This window comes from Rhodnius prolixus, unplaced genomic scaffold, assembly GCF_049639745.1.
Source record: "Rhodnius prolixus isolate KJV_2025 unplaced genomic scaffold, Rpr scaffold_6, whole genome shotgun sequence".
Classification (NCBI taxonomy): Eukaryota; Metazoa; Arthropoda; class Insecta; order Hemiptera; family Reduviidae; genus Rhodnius; species Rhodnius prolixus.
In genome coordinates, this window is record NW_027411634.1 from 43,292,865 (window position 1) to 43,318,694 (window position 25,830).

At 32.6% G+C, this 25,830-nt stretch overlaps 1 protein-coding gene across 1 annotated transcript in view; it reads left to right on the plus strand.

Moving 5' to 3' along the window:
* Nup154 (nuclear pore complex protein Nup154) overlaps positions 1–25,830 on the plus strand; it is a 71,439-nt gene that overhangs the window by 41,879 nt on the left and 3,730 nt on the right. Inside the window, exons 11-23 of the mRNA XM_074141977.1 lie at positions 11,195–11,365; positions 11,785–11,890; positions 13,228–13,424; positions 13,540–13,652; positions 14,818–15,007; positions 15,083–15,177; positions 15,248–15,344; positions 20,655–20,732; positions 22,271–22,467; positions 24,081–24,228; positions 24,583–24,833; positions 24,927–25,074; positions 25,658–25,744. Of these exons, the coding sequence (XP_073998078.1) occupies positions 11,195–11,365; positions 11,785–11,890; positions 13,228–13,424; positions 13,540–13,652; positions 14,818–15,007; positions 15,083–15,177; positions 15,248–15,344; positions 20,655–20,732; positions 22,271–22,467; positions 24,081–24,228; positions 24,583–24,833; positions 24,927–25,074; positions 25,658–25,744 (1,878 nt within the window). The remainder of the gene's footprint in view (positions 1–11,194; positions 11,366–11,784; positions 11,891–13,227; positions 13,425–13,539; positions 13,653–14,817; positions 15,008–15,082; positions 15,178–15,247; positions 15,345–20,654; positions 20,733–22,270; positions 22,468–24,080; positions 24,229–24,582; positions 24,834–24,926; positions 25,075–25,657; positions 25,745–25,830) is intronic.

The window sequence follows — 25,830 nt, forward strand, 5'->3', positions numbered from 1 at the left end:
TAGTCTACATATACTAGTAAAATAGAAACCAAAACGAACGAGTAGTTTACGAGATATTTGAAGTAAAAGTTTTCATAGTTTTAAACTAAACCAAACTTTATCGCTCAATATCTTTCTTCTTACTAATCAGATGATTACCATATTTTACTCATTTATACACAATACTAGTCTACATATATTAGTAAAATAGAAACCAAAACGAACGAGTAGTTTACGAGATATTTGAAGATAAAGTTTTCATAGTTTTAAACTAAACCAATCTTTATCGCACAATATCTCTCTTCCTACCAATCAGATGATTACGATATTTTACTCAATTATACACAATACTAGTCTACATATACTAGTGAATTAGAAACAAAACGGACTATTAGTTTACGAGATAATTGATGTTAAAGTTTTCATAGTTTTAAACTAACCCAAACTTTATCGCACAATATCTCTCTTCCTACCAATTAGATGATTACGATATTTTACTCAATTATACACAATACTAGTCTACATATACTAGTAAAATAGAAACGAAAACGAACGAGTAGTTTACGAGATATTTGAAGTTAAAATTTTCATAGTTTTAAACTAAACCAAACTTTAACGCTCAGTATCTCTCTTCCTACTAAGCAGATGATTACCATATTTTACTCAATTATACACAATACTAGTCTACTTATACTAGTAAAATAGAAACCAAAACGAACGAGTAGTTTTCGAGATATTTAAAGTTAAAGTTTTCATAGTCTTAAACTAAACCAAACTTTAATGCTCAATATCTCACTTTCTACTAATCAGATAATTACCATATTTTACTCAATTATACACAATACTAGTCTACATATACTAGTAAAATAGAAACCAAAACTAACGAGTAGTTTACTAGATATTTGAAGATAAAGTTTTCATAGTTTTAAACTAAACGAACCTTTATCACACAATATCTCTCTTCCTACTAGTCAGATAATTACCATATTTTGCTCAATTATACACAGTGGTAGTCTACATATACTAGTAAAATATAAACCAAAACGGAGGAGTAGTTTGTTAGATATTTGAAGTTTAATTTTTCATAGTTTTAAACTAATCCAAACTTTAACGCTCAATATCTCTCTTCCTACTAATCAGAAGTTAACCATATTTTTCTCAATTATACACAATACTAGTCTACATATACTAGTAAAATAAAAACCAAAACGGAGGAGTAGTTTACGAGATATTTGAAGTCACAATTTTCATAGTTTTAAACTAAAGTAAACATTAAAGCTCAATATCCCTTTTCCTACTAATCAGATAATTACCATATTTTATTCAATTATACACAGTGGTAGTCTACATATACTAGTAAAATATAAACCAAAACGGACGAGTAGTTTGTGAGATATTTGATGTTTAAGTTTTCATAGCTTTAAACTAAACCAAACCTTAACGCTCAATATCTCTCTTCCTACTAATCAGATAATTACCATTTGTTACTCAATTATGCACAGTAGTAGTCTACATATACTAGTAAAATAGAAACGAAAACAGACGAGTAGTTTACGAGATATTTGAAGTTAATGTTTTCATAGTTTTAATCTAAACCAAACTTTATAGCTCAATACCTATCTTCCTATTAATCAGATAATTACCATATTATACTCAATTATACACAATGCTAGTCTACATATACTAGTAAAATAGAAACGAAAACGAACGAGTAGTTTACGAGAAATTTGAAGATAAAGTTTTTATAGTTTTAAACTAAACCAATCTTTATCGCACAATATCTCTCTTTCTACCAATCAGATGATTACGATATTTTACTCAATTATACACAATACTAGTCTACATATACTAGTGAATTAGAAACAAAACGGACGATTAATTTACGAGATAATTGAAGTTAAAGTTTTCATAGTTTTAAACTAAACCAAACTTTATCGCACAATATCTCTCTTCCTACCAATCAGATGATTACGATATTTTACTCAATTTTACACAATACTAGTGTACATATACTAGTAAAATAGAAACGAAAACGAACGAGTAGTTTACGAGATATTTGAAGTTAAAGTTTTCATAGTTTTAAACTAAACCAAACTTTAACGCTCAGTATCTCTCTTCCTACTAAGCAGATGATTACGATATTTTACTCAATTATACACAATACTAGTCTACTTATACTAGTAAAATAGAAACCAAAACGAACGAGTAGTTTTCGAGAGATTTAAAGTTAAAGTTTTCATAGTCTTAAACTAAACCAAACTTTAATGCTCAATATCTCACTTTCTACTAATCAGATAATTACCATATTTTACTCAATTATACACAATACTAGTCTACATATACTAGTAAAATAGAAACTAAAACTAACGAGTAGTTTACTAGATATTTGAAGATAATGTTTTCATAGTTTTAAACTAAACGAATCTTTATCACACAATATCTCTCTTCCTACTAGTCAGATAATTACCATATTTTACTCAATTATACACAGTGGTAGTCTACATATACTAGTATAAACCAAAACGGACGAGTAGTTTGTTAGATATTTGAAGTTTAATTTTTCATAGTTTTAAACTAATCCAAACTTTAACGCTCAATATCTCTCTTCCTACTAATCAGAAGATAACCATATTTTTCTCAATTATACACAATACTAGTCTACATATACTAGTAAAATAGAAATCAAAACGGAGAGTAATTTACGAGATATTTGAAGTTAAAGTTTTCATAGTATTAAACTAATATCACTTTTTCTACTAATCAGTTGATTACCATATTTTACTCAATTATATACAATACTAGTCTACATATACTAGTAAAATAAAAACCAAAACGGAGGAGTAGTTTACGAGATATTGGAAGTCACAATTTTCATAGCTTTAAACTAAACCAAACCTTAACGCTCAATATCTCTCTTCCTGCTAATCAGATGAATACGATATTTTACTCCATTATACACAATACTAGTCTACTTATACGAGTAAAATAGGAACCAAAACGGACGAGTAATTTATGAGATATTTCAAGTTAAAATTTTCATAGTTTTAAACTAAACCAAACTTTATCGCTCAATATCTCTCTTCCTACTAATCAGATGATTACCATATTTTACTCAATTATACAAAATACTAGTCTACATATACTAGTAAAATAGAAACCAAAACGAACGAGTAGTTTACGAGATATTTGAAGTTAAAGTTTTCATAGTTTTAAACTGAACCAAAGTTTATCGCTCAATATCTCTCTTCTTACTAATCAGATGATTACGATATTTTACTCAATTATACAAAATACTAGTCTACATATACTAGTAAAATAGAAACCAAAACGAACGAGTAGTTTACGAGATATTTGAAGTTAAAGTTTTCATAGTTTTAAACTGAACCAAAGTTTATCGCTCAATATCTCTCTTCTTACTAATCAGATGATTACGATATTTTACTCAATTATACACAATACTAGTCTACATATACTAGTAAAATAGAAACCAAAACGAACGAGTAGTTAACAAGAGATATTTGAAGTTAAAGTTTTCATAGTTTTAAACTAAACCAAAGTTTATCGCTCAATATCTCTCTTCTTACTAATCAGATGATTACGATATTTTACTCAATTATACACAATACTAGTCTACATATACTAGTAAAATAGAAACCAAAACGAACGAGTAGTTTACGAGATATTTGAAGTTAAAGTTTTCATAGTTTTAAACTAAACCAAACTTTATCGCTCAATATCTCTCTTCTTACTAATCAGATGATTATCATATTTTACTCAATTATACACAATACTAGTCTACATATACTAGTAAAATAGAAACCAAAACGAACGAGTAGTTTACGAGATATTTGAAGTTAAAGTTTTCATAGTTTTAAACTAAAGCAAACTTTATTGCTCAATATCTCTCTTCTTACTAATCAGATGATTACCATATTTTACTCAATTATACACAATACTAGTCTACATATACTAGTAAAATAGAAACGAAAACGAACGAGTAGTTTACGAGATATTTGAAGATAAAGTTTTCATAGTTTTAAACTAAACCAATCTTTATCGCACAATATCTCCCTTCCTACCAATCAGATGATTACGATATTTTACTCAATTATACACAATACTAGTCTACATATACTAGTGAATTAGAAACAAAACGGACGATTAGTTTACGAGATAATTGATGTTAAAGTTTTCATAGTTTTAAACTAAACCAAAGTTGATCGCTCAATATCTCTCTTCTTAGTAATCAGATGATTACGATATTTTACTCAATTATACACAATACTAGTCTACATATACTAGTAAAATAGAAACCAAAACGAACGAGTAGTTTACGAGATATTTGAAGTAAAAGTTTTCATAGTTTTAAACTAAACCAAACTTTATCGCTCAATATCTTTCTTCTTACTAATCAGATGATTACCATATTTTACTCATTTATACACAATACTAGTCTACATATATTAGTAAAATAGAAACCAAAACGAACGAGTAGTTTACGAGATATTTGAAGTTAAAGTTTTCATAGTTTTAAACTAAACCAAACTTTATCGCTCAATATCTCTCTTCTTACTAATCAGATGATTATCATATTTTACTCAATTATACACAATACTAGTCTACATATACTAGTAAAATAGAAACCAAAACGAACGAGTAGTTTACGAGATATTTGAAGTTAAAGTTTTCATAGTTTTAAACTAAAGCAAACTTTATTGCTCAATATCTCTCTTCTTACTAATCAGATGATTACCATATTTTACTCAATTATACACAATACTAGTCTACATATACTAGTAAAATAGAAACGAAAACGAATGAGTAGTTTACGAGATATTTGAAGATAAAGTTTTCATAGTTTTAAACTAAACCAATCTTTATCGCACAATATCTCTCTTCCTACCAATCAGATGATTACGATATTTTACTCAATTATACACAATACTAGTCTACATATACTAGTGAATTAGAAACAAAACGGACGATTAGTTTACGAGATAATTGATGTTAAAGTTTTCATAGTTTTAAACTAACCCAAACTTTATCGCACAATATCTCTCTTCCTACCAATTAGATGATTACGATATTTTACTCAATTATACACAATACTAGTCTACATATACTAGTAAAATAGAAACGAAAACGAACGAGTAGTTTACGAGATATTTGAAGTTAAAATTTTCATAGTTTTAAACTAAACCAAACTTTAACGCTCAGTATCTCTCTTCCTACTAAGCAGATGATTACCATATTTTACTCAATTATACACAATACTAGTCTACTTATACTAGTAAAATAGAAACCAAAACGAACGAGTAGTTTTCGAGATATTTAAAGTTAAAGTTTTCATAGTCTTAAACTAAACCAAACTTTAATGCTCAATATCTCACTTTCTACTAATCAGATAATTACCATATTTTACTCAATTATACACAATACTAGTCTACATATACTAGTAAAATAGAAACCAAAACGAACGAGTAGTTTACGAGATATTTGAAGTTAAAGTTTTCATAGTTTTAAACTAAACCAAACTTTATCGCTCAATATCTTTCTTCTTACTAATCAGATGATTACCATATTTTACTCATTTATACACAATACTAGTCTACATATATTAGTAAAATAGAAACCAAAACGAACGAGTAGTTTACGAGATATTTGAAGTTAAAGTTTTCATAGTTTTAAACTAAACCAAACTTTATCGCTCAATATCTCTCTTCTTACTAATCAGATGATTATCATATTTTACTCAATTATACACAATACTAGTCTACATATACTAGTAAAATAGAAACCAAAACGAACGAGTAGTTTACGAGATATTTGAAGTTAAAGTTTTCATAGTTTTAAACTAAAGCAAACTTTATTGCTCAATATCTCTCTTCTTACTAATCAGATGATTACCATATTTTACTCAATTATACACAATACTAGTCTACATATACTAGTAAAATAGAAACGAAAACGAACGAGTAGTTTACGAGATATTTGAAGATAAAGTTTTCATAGTTTTAAACTAAACCAATCTTTATCGCACAATATCTCTCTTCCTACCAATCAGATGATTACGATATTTTACTCAATTATACACAATACTAGTCTACATATACTAGTGAATTAGAAACAAAACGGACGATTAGTTTACGAGATAATTGATGTTAAAGTTTTCATAGTTTTAAACTAACCCAAACTTTATCGCACAATATCTCTCTTCCTACCAATTAGATGATTACGATATTTTACTCAATTATACACAATACTAGTCTACATATACTAGTAAAATAGAAGCGAAAACGAACGAGTAGTTTACGAGATATTTGAAGTTAAAATTTTCATAGTTTTAAACTAAACCAAACTTTAACGCTCAGTATCTCTCTTCCTACTAAGCAGATGATTACCATATTTTACTCAATTATACACAATACTAGTCTACTTATACTAGTAAAATAGAAACCAAAACGAACGAGTAGTTTTCGAGATATTTAAAGTTAAAGTTTTCATAGTCTTAAACTAAACCAAACTTTAATGCTCAATATCTCACTTTCTACTAATCAGATAATTACCATATTTTACTCAATTATACACAATACTAGTCTACATATACTAGTAAAATAGAAACCAAAACTAACGAGTAGTTTACTAGATATTTGAAGATAAAGTTTTCATAGTTTTAAACTAAACGAACCTTTATCACACAATATCTCTCTTCCTACTAGTCAGATAATTACCATATTTTGCTCAATTATACACAGTGGTAGTCTACATATACTAGTAAAATATAAACCAAAACGGAGGAGTAGTTTGTTAGATATTTGAAGTTTAATTTTTCATAGTTTTAAACTAATCCAAACTTTAACGCTCAATATCTCTCTTCCTACTAATCAGAAGTTAACCATATTTTTCTCAATTATACACAATACTAGTCTACATATACTAGTAAAATAAAAACCAAAACGGAGGAGTAGTTTACGAGATATTTGAAGTCACAATTTTCATAGTTTTAAACTAAAGCAAACATTAAAGCTCAATATCCCTTTTCCTACTAATCAGATAATTACCATATTTTATTCAATTATACACAGTGGTAGTCTACATATACTAGTAAAATATAAACCAAAACGGACGAGTAGTTTGTGAGATATTTGATGTTTAAGTTTTCATAGCTTTAAACTAAACCAAACCTTAACGCTCAATATCTCTCTTCCTATTAATCAGATAATTACCATTTGTTACTCAATTATGCACAGTAGTAGTCTACATATACTAGTAAAATAGAAACGAAAACAGACGAGTAGTTTACGAGATATTTGAAGTTAATGTTTTCATAGTTTTAATCTAAACCAAACTTTATAGCTCAATACCTATCTTCCTATTAATCAGATAATTACCATATTATACTCAATTATACACAATGCTAGTCTACATATACTAGTAAAATAGAAACGAAACGAACGAGTAGTTTACGAGAAATTTGAAGATAAAGTTTTTATAGTTTTAAACTAAACCAATCTTTATCGCACAATATCTCTCTTTCTACCAATCAGATGATTACGATATTTTACTCAATTATACACAATACTAGTCTACATATACTAGTAAAATAGAAACCAAAACGAACGAGTAGTTTTCGAGAGATTTAAAGTTAAAGTTTTCATAGTCTTAAACTAAACCAAACTTTAATGCTCAATATCTCACTTTCTACTAATCAGATAATTACCATATTTTACTCAATTATACACAATACTAGTCTACATATACTAGTAAAATAGAAACCAAAACTAACGAGTAGTTTACTAGATATTTGAAGATAAAGTTTTCATAGTTTTAAACTAAACGAATCTTTATCACACAATATCTCTCTTCCTACTAGTCAGATAATTACCATATTTTACCCAATTATACACAGTGGTAGTCTACATATACTAGTATAAACCAAAACGGACGAGTAGTTTGTTAGATATTTGAAGTTTTATTTTTCATAGTTTTAAACTAATCCAAACTTTAACGCTCAATATCTCTCTTCCTACTAATCAGAAGATAACCATATTTTTCTCAATTATACACAATACTAGTCTACATATACTAGTAAAATAGAAATCAAAACGGAGAGTAATTTACGAGATATTTGAAGTTAAAGTTTTCATAGTAATGAACTAATATCACTTTTTCTACTAATCAGATGATTACCATATTTTACTCAATTATATACAATACTAGTCTACATATACTAGTAAAATAAAAACCAAAACGGAGGAGTAGTTTACGAGATATTGGAAGTCACAATTTTCATAGTTTTAAACTAAACCAAACATTAAAGCTCAATATCCCTTTTCGTTCTAATCAGATAATTACCATATTTTATTCAATTATACACAGTGGTAGTCTACATATACTAGTAAAATATAAACCAAAACGGACGAGTAGTTTGTGAGATATTTGAAGTTTAAGTTTTCATAGCTTTAAACTAAACCAAACCTTAACGCTCAATATCTCTCTTCCTGCTAATCAGATGAATACGATATTTTACTCCATTATACACAATACTAGTCTACTTATACGAGTAAAATAGGAACCAAAACGGACGAGTAATTTATGAGATATTTCAAGTTAAAATTTTCATAGTTTTAAACTAAACCAAACTTTATCGCTCAATATCTCTCTTCCTACTAATCAGATGATTACGATATTTTACTCAATTATACACAATACTAGTCTACATATACTAGTAAAATAGAAACCAAAACGAACGAGTAGTTTACGAGATATTTGAAGTTAAAGTTTTCATAGTTTTAAACTAAACCAAAGTTTATCGCTCAATATCTCTCTTCTTACTAATCAGATGATTACGATATTTTACTCAATTATACACAATACTAGTCTACATATACTAGTAAAATAGAAACCAAAACGAACGAGTAGTTTACGAGATATTTGAAGTTAAAGTTTTCATAGTTTTAAACTAAACCAAACTTTATCGCTCAATATCTTTCTTCTTACTAATCAGATGATTACCATATTTTACTCATTTATACACAATACTAGTCTACATATATTAGTAAAATAGAAACCAAAACGAACGAGTAGTTTACGAGATATTTGAAGTTAAAGTTTTCATAGTTTTAAACTAAACCAAACTTTATCGCTCAATATCTCTCTTCTTACTAATCAGATGATTATCATATTTTACTCAATTATACACAATACTAGTCTACATATACTAGTAAAATAGAAACCAAAACGAACGAGTAGTTTACGAGATATTTGAAGTTAAAGTTTTCATAGTTTTAAACTAAAGCAAACTTTATTGCTCAATATCTCTCTTCTTACTAATCAGATGATTACCATATTTTACTCAATTATACCCAATACTAGTCTACATATACTAGTAAAATAGAAACCAAAACGAACGAGTAGTTTACTAGATATTTGAAGTTTAATTTTTCATAGTTTTAAACTAATCCAAACTTTAACGCTCAATATCTCTCTTCCTACTAATCAGAAGATAACCATATTTTTCTCAATTATACACAATACTAGTCTACATATACTAGTAAAATAGAAATCAAAACGGAGAGTAATTTACGAGATATTTGAAGTTAAAGTTTTCATAGTATTAAACTAATATCACTTTTTCTACTAATCAGATGATTACCATATTTTACTCAATTATATACAATACTAGTCTACATATACTAGTAAAATAAAAACCAAAACGGAGGAGTAGTTTACGAGATATTGGAAGTCACAATTTTCATAGTTTTAAACTAAACCAAACATTAAAGCTCAATATCCCTTTTCGTACTAATCAGATAATTACCATATTTTATTCAATTATACACAGTGGTAGTCTACATATACTAGTAAAATATAAACCAATACGGACGAGTAGTTTGTGAGATATTTGAAGTTTAAGTTTTCATAGCTTTAAACTAAACCAAACCTTAACGCTCAATATCTCTCTTCCTGCTAATCAGATGAATACGATATTTTACTCCATTATACACAATACTAGTCTACTTATACGAGTAAAATAGGAACCAAAGCGGACGAGTAATTTATGAGATATTTCAAGTTAAAATTTTCATAGTTTTAAACTAAACCAAACTTTATCGCTCAATATCTCTCTTCCTACTAATCAGATGATTACCATATTTTACTCAATTATACAAAATACTAGTCTACATATACTAGTAAAATAGAAACCAAAACGAACGAGTAGTTTACGAGATATTTGAAGTTAAAGTTTTCATAGTTTTAAACTGAACCAAAGTTTATCGCTCAATATGTCTCTTCTTACTAATGAGATGATTACGATATTTTACCCAATTATACACAATACTAGTCTACATATACTAGTAAAATAGAAACCAAAACGAACGAGTAGTTTACGAGATATTTGAAGTTAAAGTTTTCATAGTTTTAAACTAAACCAAAGTTTCTCGCTCTATATCTCTCTTCTTACTAATCAGATGATTACGATATTTTACTCAATTATACACAATACTAGTCTACATATACTAGTAAAATAGAAACCAAAACGAACGAGTAGTTTACGAGATATTTGAAGTTAAAGTTTTCATAGTTTTAAACTAAAGCAAACTTTATTGCTCAATATCTTTCTTCTTACTAATCAGATGATTACCATATTTTACTCATTTATACAAAATACTAGTCTACATATATTAGTAAAATAGAAACCAAAACGAACGAGTAGTTTACGAGATATTTGAAGTTAAAGTTTTCATAGTTTTAAACTAAACCAAACTTTATCGCTCAATATCTCTCTTCTTACTAATCAGATGATTATCATATTTTACTCAATTATACACAATACTAGTCTACATATACTAGTAAAATAGAAACCAAAACGAACGAGTAGTTTACGAGATATTTGAAGTTAAAGTTTTCATAGTTTTAAACTAAAGCAAACTTTATTGCTCAATATCTCTCTTCTTACTAATCAGATGATTACCATATTTTACTCAATTATACACAATACTAGTCTACATATACTAGTAAAATAGAAACCAAAACGAACGAGTAGTTTACTAGATATTTGAAGTTAAAGTTTTCATAGTTTTAAACTAAACCAAACTTTAACGCTCAGTATCTCTCTTCCTACTAGAGGAGATATTTGAAGTTTAAAAATTTATATTATTCCATTTATTCTTGAATTAATACTATAATTTTTTTTTTTTAAATTACGTTTTAGGGAGTGGAAATATACGAAAAATTACGACCAGTGGATATTTTGTCAGAGATGATGAGAGACCGCATTGGTCCCGACTGTGAGGACATTAAGAAGTACTTTGCGGACCATGGGACGGATCAAGCTTGTGCAATGGCTTTAATACTTGCCTGTAACAGTGCAACCAATACTCAGGTATAATCAGTACTTTGTAATACTAGATTGATTACACAGATATTTAGCATTGTTATAATATAATAGCATGTAATAAACTCTTTTTTCTTCTTATCATAAGGGGTTTTCTGAACTCCAGAGAATTCTAAACTAAACATATTGAAAAAGTTAAAAATGAAAGGATATCGTATAAGAATACTATTTTGAATGCTCCTTTTCCCTAAATGTTTGTAAAATTTTTGAAGTTTGGCTGATTGCTTGGCACTTTTAAAGAAAAATATTAAAAACTGCGTATTAGTTTCTTTAGAATAGGGGACAGTTATCAAATTGTATTTTTTATGAAGAAGTTTGGATTTTTATTTCTTATTTTCTTTTGTTGAGAAATATGTTGGCGTAATTAAATCAATAATGTGATGAAGGTGGTTTTTTTCCTCGATCAGATGGTGGAATGGGCGACAAGAGCATTCTTTCTGTATGGAGGGGATCCACGACATACAATTCAACATTTGCCTCAACAAAGTTTGTTGCAATACTCATTACCTCAGGGTAAGCCGCCTTCTTTTTATTCTAACCAACGCAAAGTATAAATGGTGAAAAATTAATGAAAATGTAATATGTTGCATTGGTCACTAATAAGATATTTTGAAAGAAAAAGTTTATTTGTTTTTACTTATACATGAAATTGATTAGATTAGCGCAAGACTTTACTGTCGGGTGATGGACAGAGTTGTAGATCACTGTGGAGGCTGGCAGGGCATTGAAAAAAGCTCCGGGCGCCTACAACCTCAACTATTGATTCGATTTAAATCATATAAAAAAATTAAAAAAAAAAAGGATAAAATGCAGAAATTAGAGCAAGGGGCAAGCAAGGTTCATGTGCCCCAGGACTCTTACTATGTCCACTCCTTTAATATTCTCCCAGAAAACATTTTTGTTCATTATATTTTCTGATCCCCATGTGCCAGAGGTCTCAAATTAAAAACTAGCGCAAAGATGAAAGAGATCATTTCCTCTCTTCCTATGACAATCCGCACTGGCGCTGAAGTAGGAATATCTTGGCTTTAGGGCGTGAAAGTAATAGTTTCTCTTAAAGTAATCGATGTTCTTCTAAATTTAGGTTACACAAAACCTATCTATACTTGAATTTAAATTCAGGAGGATGGACATTAATGATTCTAGAATGGTATTCAAAATTTAACTCTTTTGTGAGTCATTTAAAATCAAACGCGGCAGATAATCTGATTAAGGAAAACTAGATCAGGCTACATTTCTTACTTGATTACTTACTTATATCAGCTTTTCCTTTCTCTTAAGGGTTACCGTTAAGATCAAGGCACTCCTCCTCTTCTCCTGTACGTACCAGTCCCCGTTAGCCCAACCGAAACCCACTATCTTCTCCACGATTTCATTCACACACGTATGTCATGGTCTTCCTCTCTTTCTTCTCTCCGGTGGCACCTAGTAGGCCAATCTTATTTGGCAACCTAGTAGGTGTCATCCTCTTTATGTGACCGTAACAACTCAATTTCTTGTTTACTTTATTTCCTGTAATGTCCTCTCTTACTTCCATCAATTCTTTTATTCTTTCATTTCTTATCTTATCCATCTTTCTCAGAGATTTTCAAAAATTCATCTTCATCCTCTCCTTATTTTTTGTGGAGACGATCCACGCAGCAGGAAGACCAGGATTCAGAAGGTAATGACGTATGGATTCTATTCCTAAGGTTCCGCGGTTAACAGAGGTTGATTGTGCCGAACGGAAAGTAAAATAGTAAATTATCTTTGAATTGATGATCTCTAGAATAAATCAATAACATTAGCTGCTACAGACTTTCATAATAAGCAGACTTACAAAACAATACATTTTTTTTTTTTGTATTTAGGTTTCAAACCAGGCACGATGAGCACACCACTTGGTGATAAAAACCTATTAAGTCCAATAACTCGCCAAGTGGAGGCGTTCACTATAGAAATGTCTTCCAAACATAACGGTTTATACCTCTATCTTGCTAGAATTGTTAGACAGATTTGGTTGAAGAAGTTAGTAATAAAAACTGTGCTAGAAGATGGCATTCAATATGTAAGTAAAGTTCTGTTCATATCAATTTTCTGTTGCTTTAATTTAAATTCAAGAGTGGCATAAAACAAAAAAGCGTAGATAGAGCGGAATGAGAAGTAACTGTTTTTGTTTGCAGTATGTAAGTTCTGTCAGTGTGAAGCAACTGACGGAGAAGACTGCTCAGCTGTACGGACTGAAGGCCTTCCTGGACAAGAACACTGCTCAGAGTGGCCCATCAGAGATCCAGAGGTAATCACTGACATGATTTTATTATTTAGCTTTATTTTAAATATCTCACGTTATTTCTCATTTATTGTCAGACTTGCTTTTATTAATAAGAAACCTTTTTTTTTTGTTTTTAAGAGTAATGAGTGAACGTGTCAATGTACTTTACATATTCTATTTAATTTATGTGCCAACGATAGGTATTGGATTAGATTAACTAACGTTAAAACAGAGAATTTAATAAATATGACATAATTGGGAAATTATTCAGACCGAATTCTTCATAATTCTTATCTTTACTAACTTAAATTTCTTATTTCGGTGTCTCACTCATTAGCCCTGATGATCGCATTTTTTAAATAATTATATTGCCAGAATACAATGATTGATGATCTCTAGAATTCTAATACTAATTCTAGAATACTAATTCTCTATCAGTATGAAAAGTCCACTAACCATGTGTCCTCCAAAACAAACAACAAATAAATTATGTGATTAATTTTTGTATCAAGTCTATAAGACTGTCGGACATTTTGATATCTGAAAAATAATAAAAAAAATCTTTCAATTTTACATTTACTTTTCAGTGTCTGCTTCGCGTTTCATTTCACAGTTGTTTTATTTAGGTAGTTTTAGGCCGCAGAAGAATATTCTTAATTTAGAAAGTTTAATTTATTTGTAATTTACTTTTTTCCTTTTTTTTTGTAATCGCGGCCCCATCTCTCTGCGAAAGGTGTGTGTAATATATTTGTAATCGCGGCCCCATCTCTCTGCGAAAGGTGTGTGTAATATATTTGTAATCGCGGCCCCATCTCTCTGCGAAAGGTGTGTGTAATATATTTGTAATCGCGGCCCCATCTCTCTGCGAAAGGTGTGTGTAATATATTTGTAATCGCGGCCCCATCTCTCTGCGAAATGTGTGTGTAATATATTTGTAATCGCGGCCCCATCTCTCTGCGAAAGGTGTGTGTAATATATTTGCTGGTGACAAAGAAGAGGTAAACCATTAATTGTGAAATATTGGAAATTTTTATGACAAACCCATTAAGAGTTAATAGTGTTTAAATTAATGAAATGGGCGTTCTGTTTTCTATTTAGCTGTGAAAGTCTAGAAGGCATTCTTTTTAAGGACCCTCTTAGCAATTTAGCTCCTATTGGTTTCTATATTGTAATTAATGTTCCTAACCAGTTATCAAGATAGGGAGATGACCCTCAGTTCTCCTACGGGAATGCGTGCTCGAATCCAGGAAGCACTCAGTCAGGAGAAGGCATCGCTGGACGGTCTGAAGTTATTAGTGGATCATACAGTACAAGTACTCGGTCTGTGGAAGATATTATCAGATCACCAATTGCATATACTGACAATCGATCTTAGCAAGGTAATCATTTAATGTGACGCCGCTAAATTTGATATTATTTATTTTTGTAAAAATGATGAGTTATTGTTTTGACAGGAACAAAAAGAACAGCTGGAGGTGTTTACGTTCAGAGAGCTGATTTTGATTGGTCGGGAGTTGTGCAGTGTTCTCATTTCTCGATTAATTAACCTGTTAGTAAGATTAAATCCATTCAGTTAATGTTCATGGGATCATTGGTTAAAACTTTGACCTCGTTTTCAGTTATTTGGATGACGAAGCGAGTGTGGATTCTATTAGCGCTCGACTGAGAGAGGTCTGTCCCTCCCTGTACAGATCGGAAGATGCTGCCTGCTCCAAAGTAAAGAAATGAACTTATCATTAGTTTTACCTAAGTCTGGCTTTTATTATTATTTTTAGTCTTTTACTAGCTGAAATTAATTTATTTTACTAGATGTATGATTTGGCTTTAATAATTTTAATGCATTCAAAGCAATTCTTTGTCTTTTTTTTTTTTTTTGCGTTTATTGTGCTACAATCAGCGCGTTAGCTCTATAAGTAACAATGATTCAATGGAGTAATAAATGATAAGTAACGAGTGGAGAAGTTACCCAGTGGTAACACTCCCTAATATTTGGATGGTTAGTCACTCTCTTCACTTGGGAGGAGATCACGAGGCCACTGTCTTTTAAGACGTCTTGTCGGGTTGTCAGGAAGAGTTCTAGAAGAAAGATTTTTAGCTAGAGGATTTATATGAGATTGCAGGTTGAAGTGGAGTTTTCTGTATCTTGTTTTAGCAACTTGTGTGACAAAAGGAATGTTAAGGTCAGTGTGTATAGTCAGGTTTGAAACATAAAAAGGAGCGTGAACAATAGTTCGAAGTATTTTAGATTGTAGAGATTGAATCCTTTGGAGATTGGAGCGTTTGGTTGAACCCCACAGCTCTATTCCATACGCCCAGATGGGTTTCAAAATAGAAGTATAAATCAGTCTTTTGTTGTCCAGAGAGAGTTTTGATCTGTCGTCTAAGAGTCTTTTAAGTAGTCGATAGCGTCTGTTCAGTTCTGTTCTTTTAAGTCTAGTGTGGGGGTTCCAAGAAAGTCGTCGGTCTAAGTAAAGCCCAAGGTAGCGGGCAACGTTTACTATTGGTAGAGGTGTTAGGTTATAGATGATTGGAGGAAGAGTAATGCGCCGAAGAGTGAAGGTAATGTTTTGCGACTTAGTTTCATTAAGCTTTATAGCCCATTTCTTGAACCATTGCTCTAAAGAGGAGAGATGAGATTGCAGATTTCTGTGAGCAAGAACAGGATCATGATTAGTGGACAGTAAGGCGGTGTCATCTGCGTATGTGAGAAGTGTAGTGTTAGGATCTGTTGGTATGTCTGAAGTGTAAATGGAGTAGAGAATAGGACCCAGAATGCTGCCCTGTGGAACTCCAGCGTCGATATGTTTTAGTGGGGAGAAAGAAGATCCTATTTGCACTCGGAAGTATCTGTCGGACAAGTAAGATTTTATGATTAAATAAAACGTGGCAGGTAAAATATTTTTAAGCTTCCACAAGAGGCCAGTGTGCCATACTCTATCGAAGGCCTGCTGTACATCAAGGAAAACCCCTGAACAACAACCTTTCTTTTCAAGAGAGGATGCAATTATGTCCACTACTCGATGACATTGCTGAATAGTAGAGTGGTTACGTCGAAATCCAAACTGATGATCTGGGATCACTTTAGAGTTTTCGAGGATAGGAAGGATTTGTTTAAGAAGAAGTTTTTCGAAAATTTTTCCTAGTACTGGTAATAAACTAATTGGACGGTAAGACGAAGGATGTTGATGAGGTTTTTTAGGTTTTGGGATAGGACGGATTATGGAGTACTTCCACAAGACAGGGAAGTAGGTTGTTCGGAGAATTGCGTTGTATATGGAAGTCAGAAATACCACGGCTTTTTTGGGAAGATTGCAGAGAATGGTTGGAGTAATGAGATCAAATCCAGGCGCTTTCTTACGTGAAAGATGATTTATGACGTACTGAACCTCAGAAGGTGAAAATGGTTTGGGTGGGAGAGAGAGAGGGAGAGGTGTGTCCAGATCTTGTAAGAGAGATTGTTGGAATTGAGAGTCGATTATGTCAGAATGTGGAGTGAATGCATTTAAAAAATGAGAAGAAAAGAGAGCAGCTTTATCACCATCGGAAGTAGCTCATGATCCATCGCTACGTCGAAGTGGGGAGGGTACTGGTTTGTATCGGAGGATTCTTTTTGAAGCGGTCCAGAGAGATTTGTCTTCGGTAGTCAGTGATAGTATATAGTTTTCAAAACGTTCATTTTTTAAGAGCTGTAGTTCAGTCCTGAGTAGATGGGTAAGTTTGTTAAAGATTTGTTTGTCTGAGGGATAGCGGGAGCGCTGCCATACGGCTCGTGCTCGTCTCTTATCTGTGATGAGTTGTCTTATGTATAGTGGTAAATTAGTAGTGTGATTATGTTGTTTTCTGGTATGTGATGCAGATTGATAAATGGAGTTTTGTATTGATGTTGTGAAGTGTTGTACAGAGTTGTCTATGTCTTCACTTGTTTTAAGTACAGTTTGTAGATTTAATGACTCCTGTAATATAGATTGAAATTTCTTCCAGTCGACCGGGCCACATATCAGAGATGGTTTAGGAGTACTAAGAAAAGGATTTATATTAAGAGTAATCAGTACGGGGCTGTGATCTGAGGAAGGTTCAGTTAGAGTGGAGATTTCATAGTATTGAGACATCCGATAAGTGACAAAAATATCCAGGATATCAGGGAGCTTAGATAGAGATGTAGGCCAGTACGTAGGATGATTCGGTGATATTACGCTGTAATTTTGGGCGTGAAGAACATTTAGTAGAGTATGGCCACGTGGATTTATAGTGCGGCATCCCCATTGTTGGTGCTTGGCGTTGTAGTCTCCACCGGACAGAAATCTGGGACCAAGAGTTTTGAAAAATGAAACAAACTGTTGTTGAGATATGGATTTGTTTGGAGGGCAATAGACAGCTGCGAGATTAAAGTTATGAGGATGTGCGGATATGGAGATACTGCATGATTGGAGATAGTCAGTAGATGTTGGAGGAAGGTTATGATGTGAGAGAGTATTGCGAATTAGGATTGCCGCACCACCGTGAGCTGTGTCATCGGGATGTCCTGTATGTTTTATAGTCAGTAATGTAAAAGTTTGATCTACTGGTAAAGTGGGTTTCAGTAAGTAAAGCTATGTCGATACGTTTGTCGTGTAAGAAAGCGTCAAGTTCGTCTCTGTGGGAGTTCAACCCATTGGCGTTCCAAAGTAGGATAGTTAAGGATTGTTGAGTAGGAGAGGTCAAGGGTTGAGACGAGGAAGTAGTTGACTAACTAAAGTGTTTAGAAGATTAACGAGTGGAGTGAGGAGGGATTCGAACCTTTGGAAAAATGAATTGAGAACTGTCGTTAGGTCGGGTTGTGTAGATGGAGGTTGAGGAGGAAGAGGTGAGTACGGAGAATAAGACCTCGTGATCTCCGAATAAGAGAGCCCTCTGGTAGCTGGTTGGTTGAAGGGCTACTGCAATGGTTGCGATTGCTGCTGTAGGTGTGACTGCTGTTGCGATTGAGGTCGATTCTGTTGTTGCTGAGGTCGTTGGCGCGCTGTTTGCGGGAGAGCCGGGAAATCCTTGAAAGCAGACGTTTGAGGAGGCTGAGGGTGATTGCCTCTAGAGGGTAGGTGACCTCGGGCAATTTCTCTTTCCCGACGAACTCTTTGAAGTTCTTTGTGAACTTCACAGCCTCGGAAGGCAGATGAGTGTGATCCTGAGCATAAGGCGCATGTGGGAGGTGTATCAGGAGATTTGCTGCAGTTTTCCCATAGATGAGGACCAGCGCATTTAACGCATCTCGGGGCTACGTGACAGTAAGCCCTCGTGTGTCCGTATTGTTGACATCTCTTGCACTGCGCTATTTCTTTGGTTTTGTAGGGTTCTTCTACCTTTATTATTGTGTTGAGTAGTCCAGTGACGTTGAATATATTTTTGTTGTGGGTATCTGGCTCTAAGTCAACGTAAAATAGGGGTAGCGGATTTTTGTGGACAGGGTGTCGAATGTTTATGACATTTCTCACGTTGAACCCTATTTGTTGCAATTCTTCTTTTATGTTCTCTGGAGGAACTGTGTAGTACAGATGTCTCAGAACTACTCTGAATGCCTTATCTTTCTTGAGCTGATAAGTGTGGTATTCAATGTTTTGATCGTTCAGATAGTGGACAACTTTCCTGTAGGCCTCAATAGTATGGGTAGTTACCAGTATATTGTCCAAACGAGACTTGCATGAATAATTATTGGCTCCTATTAAGTTTTTCAGATGGTCATTCAGCATCATAAAATTATTGATTTTGTACACGTGTATAGGGGGTGGCTTATTATCATTGGTGGATGGATCGCTAACCTCTTGCAAGACGCTAAATTTGTTGTGGGTGGCAAAATCGGATACATACTGTACATTTTGTAAGAGTTGTTGCTGCTGCTGTTGAGGAAATGAAATCTGTTGTTGGGAGGTTGACTGAGACAATACGCCTCTCTGACGAGTTAGTGGCGGCGAGGAGACCGGAACAGTCTTCTTGCTTTGTTTCTTTAGTTTTCCTTTCCCAGGTGAGAGCTTGGCCATCTCTGAAGAGCGTTTTGGTTTGTTCACTGAGGAGGTAGTAGATTCGTCCCCCGAGGTAAAAACTCCCCCCATATCGGTGTCACTTAGAGCCATTGTCTAAGCTGGCCGAATATGGGATTTCTACACTTTATTTTATTGTTTATTTTATTAAGAAAAAACTGTATAATTACCTAACCTTTTCTAAAGTCTCACTTCTCACTTCACTGAACTAATTGTTTGCAAATATCAAGACTTAAGTTAATTATAACGAAGAATAAAGTCTCTTTTTAAGTTTATTGAAAAGAAGGAAAGAGAAGAGAAGTCAGAGGAAAGAAAAGAAAAGTCAAGTAAAGTTAATGGAAGAAGTCAATTGGCAATAACACTAATAAACTAAATATATATACACCGAATTAATAAAATATAGTTAACAAATGTTTTAGAACACAAAATTTGCACTAAAAAGCAATCAAAATTACTTTAATTAAGTATTTAACGAGGAGCAAAAATATTCGCGTATATTCACTATTTTAGCACCCAGCTGATTTTTCCCTTTGTCTTTTAAAATTTAAATGCTACCTTGAAATAAATGTAAAAATAGGATTTGGATTAGAAGTAAATAATATGTCAAATATTTTAAGAGTTTTGATAGGTTATTGCTCAAAAACAAAATGGGCCAGTTTGATGTGATATTTAAATTTTGAAAATTGACATTTTGACTCTTTCTAATGTTGCCATCTCTTAAGATAATAGTCACAGATGTTAGCATCCTCTCTCTTTTGGTTGTTTAATATTCTTTCAGTTAGTGTTATTTGCTCCAGCCATTACTTACTTCTTGGAAGGTATGGTCATTTCCATGAGGTAAAAAGTCGTGAATCATAAAAAAAGTATAAAATGGCCGGAAACTGTTGAGAATCAGAATATGGCTTATTTGAATTTTATTTTAACGAGTTTCGCACATTCATTGATATTTATATCCTATATATAAATTGCTTCCTATAATTTATTTATTTTTCATCTTGGCATTTGATACCCACAGGTGAATGAGATTCTGTTGAAGGCTAAAGATGATAAGGATGAAGAGCAGAAGATGCTGCAGTTACGGCAAGCGGTTAAGGTATATTAGTAAAATATGTCTTTCAAACACTGTGCCCACTTCTTGCATTGTTCACTAGCGAATCTATCGCTATTTTTTATTTTGAAAAAACAAAAATTGATTTTGAAAGGAGAAATAGCAAAAAAAAGGAAAATGTAGAATTTAAAAATAAATTAAAAAAAAGTAATAACGCCCTTGAGGCATTTCAAAAGTAATAAAGCTGGACTCCTCCAAAGTTTCGCCATCTATTTTTTGCCTCCCAGAACAAGTTTAAGATGAGATTTGATAGTCTCCCATTATCAAAAAAACCTTTAAAAAAAGTTATGTGAAGTCGTATGAATCTGAAAAATTTGTCTTGTTTTAAGTGTAGTTTTTAAGTTGAAATATTTTGGAGTCTGTTCGAAATTAGTTATACAGTCGACTCTCGATAAATCGAAATCCAAGGGACTACAAGAAAAATTCGAATTATCAAGAAGGGGAAAAAAAATTCGAATTATTAAGAGTTTTTAGTATGTGTATGTACATACGAGTACGTATATTGAAAATACGTATGAGCTTACCTAAGTTTTAGACATATCAAGTAAAAAAGTAAAAATAATGAAAACGACAAAAAAGAACAAAAAAATTACATATGTATTAACATTTCAATAAATAATAATATACATATGTACCTAATTAAAAAAATGAAGAACAGTTTTTTGTTTCAATGTGGCTTGACTTAGTAAAGTGACTTAGAATTGTAGAAAGCGTTGATGGTGGAATATTGAAAGTTTTGGCGATATCTTCTTTTTTTCGAACCACTTTTCACGGCCGCGATAATTTTTTGTTTTTGTCGGACACTAAGAAAGAGAATTGGAAAGTTAAACTTGACAGGAAAGGAGGGAAACATTACGCAGGAAATGAACATTATGTGGAAAATGAGAAGTAAACATTACTAGGGAAAATTCGAGTTATAAAGAGGGGAAGAGGCCTCGTTCGAATTATAGAGCCTTCTCTCCCCCTGTTGTTAAGAAAAGGATTTCGAGTTATCGAGCGTATCTAAATACACTGAATTTTTTCGATTTACCGAAGTTAACAGCTGTAGAGTTCGAATTATCGAAAAATTCGAATTATCGAGAGTCGACTGTATCTTGTTATTTGACTACGCCAGGTCAGTTTCTATATGGCTTGAATAGACGCTGCTATCTGAGTACCACAGGAAAGAAGCTCTTTCTAACCGCTAAGAAGTGCATCCTGTCTAGCTTGCAGACTGTGGGTTCATTCTTGTGACATTATGAAACATTACTAGCAGCTTCAGCTACCATTTAAACATCGCTATAAATCATTTACTTTCAAACCCTAGTTTCTCTAATGGTCTTTTTGCACTAAACTGATTTGTGCGTTCTTGATTGCATCTTCATTTGTTTCGGTATGTGCTAATAGATGAGCTGCAAGAAGTGGGTACATTGAAGTTTTGAAACTAGTTCAATGCATTTATTGAACGCGGTCACATACCTAATCGACGATTATATACTATGTTTATATTAATGTAAAAATACAGAACCTTGCTCTTGTTGCAGATGTGCAAAGAAGTATCGCCAAATATAAATTTAAGTTCAGTATGTAAGCAGTTAACTTGTTGTAAATATTATGAAGGAGTATTAGAAATATGCCAAGATTTTGCCAACAAACTTGATCCCCAGAATCTCGCCCAGAATTTCCTTGACCATGGCCAGCCATTAGACGATACAGCTGGCAACACTGCCTATCACACTAGGTCAGTACTGTACCTCGCCTTCAACTCTCTTTCTTTGCCAGATAGACGAAACACTTCTAGGGACTGCACTTGACGAATATTACTTTTTCCCATAATATTCATAATTTAGTGGTTCATTGTGAAGAAAAAAAACTCGTAGAGGAGTTATGAATAATTTTTTAACTAATTAGTATACTGGTGCCCTCTTCAAATTGCCCAATCAATGTTCAGTTTTTACAGCTGAATTAGTAGCTATTTTGGAAGCGCTTAAATATGCACACTCAATGCTATATTCAGAGGTTATAATTGTCTCTGACTGCAAAAGCGCCTTATATAAACTAAAAGCAATCAAAATGCATAAAAAGTATAATCACATAATTATAAATATACTAAAGAAATTACTAGAACTAAAAAATGATAATAAAATAGTAAGGTTGGTGTGGAGTAGGGCCCATTGCGGAATAGAGGGCAATGAAAGGGTAGATATACTGGCGAAACAAGCTGCAGTGAACGGTACGTTGCTATCGGTGTCTTTGCCATATAGTGATTTTAAAGCCTGCATTAGAAAGAAGATAAATGAAAAGTGGCAGAGGATTTATTCAGAATCACCGAAAGGGAAATTCTATAAATCTTTGGTTCCAAAAGTAGGTCGTAAACCCTGGTTCAGTGATGGAGCGTGCTCCAAGCAGTATGTCACCATTATTAATAGACTGCGCAGCGATCATTGCGTATGTAAAAAATATCTCCATAGGATAGGTAAAGAGGCATCCCCTCTTTGTACAATCTGTGACAGCCTGGAAGACATGGAGCACATTGTTATGGCGTGCTCCAAATATACAAACCAAAGAGATCTGTTTTTTAAAAATTTAAAAAATCTATTGCCGGGTGATATAACTTACCCTGAAATTCTAAAAAACAGGAAAGCCTATGAGGAATTGGTTCACTTCATAAACGTAATTGAAGCCTCCCTAGATAAAGATTAAGAACTTTATTACAGAAGACTCTGGCTAATAGTGAAAACTGATGCCATGAAAAAAAAAAAAAAAAAAAAAAAAAAAAAAAAAAAAAAAAAAAAACTAATTAGTATTTGTCTGTTTTGTTAGTTCATCATTTGCTCTTTAGAAACGATAAGGCAAATTATCCATGTATTCTTCTTTGGTGACTGAATACAACTATACTACTTTTCTGTATATTTAATTTTGTTACATACTTGGGGCGAGGGAAGAAATACTTTTCATTACAAAAAATATTCTTTTATTTGTATGTTTTGAATTAAAAAAGAAAAGAAAAGGCTTCATTCAGTTAGATTTAATTCATTAATTAGACAGGTAAGATTAAAACCGTTAAAGCAGTAATTAGTTTTACAGAATAATCAAGTTACCCGCTGTTTGCTTAAAAATCACCTTATCACATTTCAAGTAGAGTTTATTAAACTACTTGTTATTGCAGTAAACTAACTGACCTCTAAACCTGGAGAAGGTAAAGTTGCAAATTAGTGCTGCTAGAGTAGTTATCTACCTGGTAAAGACTATAAAATCTGCAATACCATGTTCCTACGCATGCTGCTGTTTAGCTCTTGAATGTTATTATTGCTAGCGAATATACTAAAAACTCTTTATTGTTTACAATTTCAGATTAAGCGCCTACAGAGAAGTGAGTGGCATGCTGGATGAACTGTATCACCAGTGTGGAGGCTCCTTCGCCAACATGAATACTTCTTTTTCTTTTGTTGATACTTCTACCGTTAGCATCCAGCCTCCACAGCCCGCCTTGAGCAATATAGTAAGCATCCTTACCTCCCTACCTTCTCTTTTGTTTGCATCGTCTTATGACGCAGGTTTTGGCACATGTGTCCAACTGTCCGTGAGATAACATATTTTTCTTTACAAGTAAGAAGAATTTCATTTAACTTAGTACGAATTTTCCGTACCTAACGGCTCTCAAAGGGCTTATATCCGGTGAAAACTAGAAATCTATGTGAATTCAAAATCTCCTGTCCAAGGAATCTAATGTGAGACACTGAAATACGGAATTAATGAAAAATATGCTCCAGTTTTCTCAGTAATTTGATTTCTTAAGGAAAAATTATTATTATCAATGGTTATTATCAGTAAAATTTATATAACTTTATTTCAGCTGGAATCGGTATTGGTCAAGTGTTTGGCACTTGAAGACGAAACATGCCACATGGTTGTGTATGAGTGGCTTAGCGCACATAACTTGCACACCTGTCTGGTGACGCTGGGTCGCCCCTCTGTGGAGAAGTTCCTGTGCCGACCAGGGGCGGAGAGTCCTGCAAGTCTAGATCTGCTGTGGCAGTACCACCAGCGGGCTGGCCAGCACGCACACGCAGCCCAGATCCTCTACAAGCTGGCCACCACTCCCAGGTCGGCATGCACCCGCCCGCATTATCTTCTTTAATAAAAGACTTAATAAAGCTTCATTTCTGAACAATTTTTTAATTTTTTTGTTAATATAAGGGATTCAGTGAAACTTCATCAAAGAATATCATACCTTGGCAAGGCTGTGATGTGCATGCGTAGTAATGGAGTTGGCTGTGCACCGCACTTAGGAGTGTTTCTTCACGAACTGGAGGATTTGGTACAAGTTGCCAGAGTTCAAAAGAAGGTTAGGAGATTCACTCACTTTATTTTTTATTTTGTAAGAGTTAATTTACAAATTGTTTGGTGGGAATGTCACAAAAAAAAAAGAAAAAAGTTTCATCTTCTTTCTAGTATTCAGTTTAATTTGCCTGCGTCCTAGTTTTATTAAATATCCTAAGTTATTAAATTGAGAATTGTAGTAAAAGTAAATCGTATGAGAAATTCCCATAATTTTTTGGGACATTTTCTTCGGCTTCCAATTGTTTTTCAATTAGCAATAAATGGCTAGGAAGGAATATTACATATATTCTTGGGATGCAAGTATTGACTGCAGTTTTTTTTACTTCTTTCTTAGAATTCTACATCATACTCTTGCATCCCTATTATTTAGCCCAAGCTAAAGCTTATTTAGGAGTTCCTGAGAAAACTCCGTCATAATTTTAACCTACCACGCAATGAAAACTCTTTTCACCATTTTAAATTTCTATAATGATTACCTTATATGAAAACGTTACTTATTATTAACGATACTCCGGGAAAATTGGTTAAATGAACCTTATTTCTCTGGATTTAATCTACGATAGGATGTACTATTGTGATGTTTCTAGGTTTTGGATAAAATATCAGCAATACCTAACGAAAGGGCTGAAGAGATGTGCAGGAAATTGAATTCAAATCTTATATCTCTTACCGAGGTAAGTTATTTTTTCAAGTTGTGCTTTCGTATATGTAAATTTAAGAGACCTGAAATCGAATAAGTCTAATCTAAACTAGTTTTTTC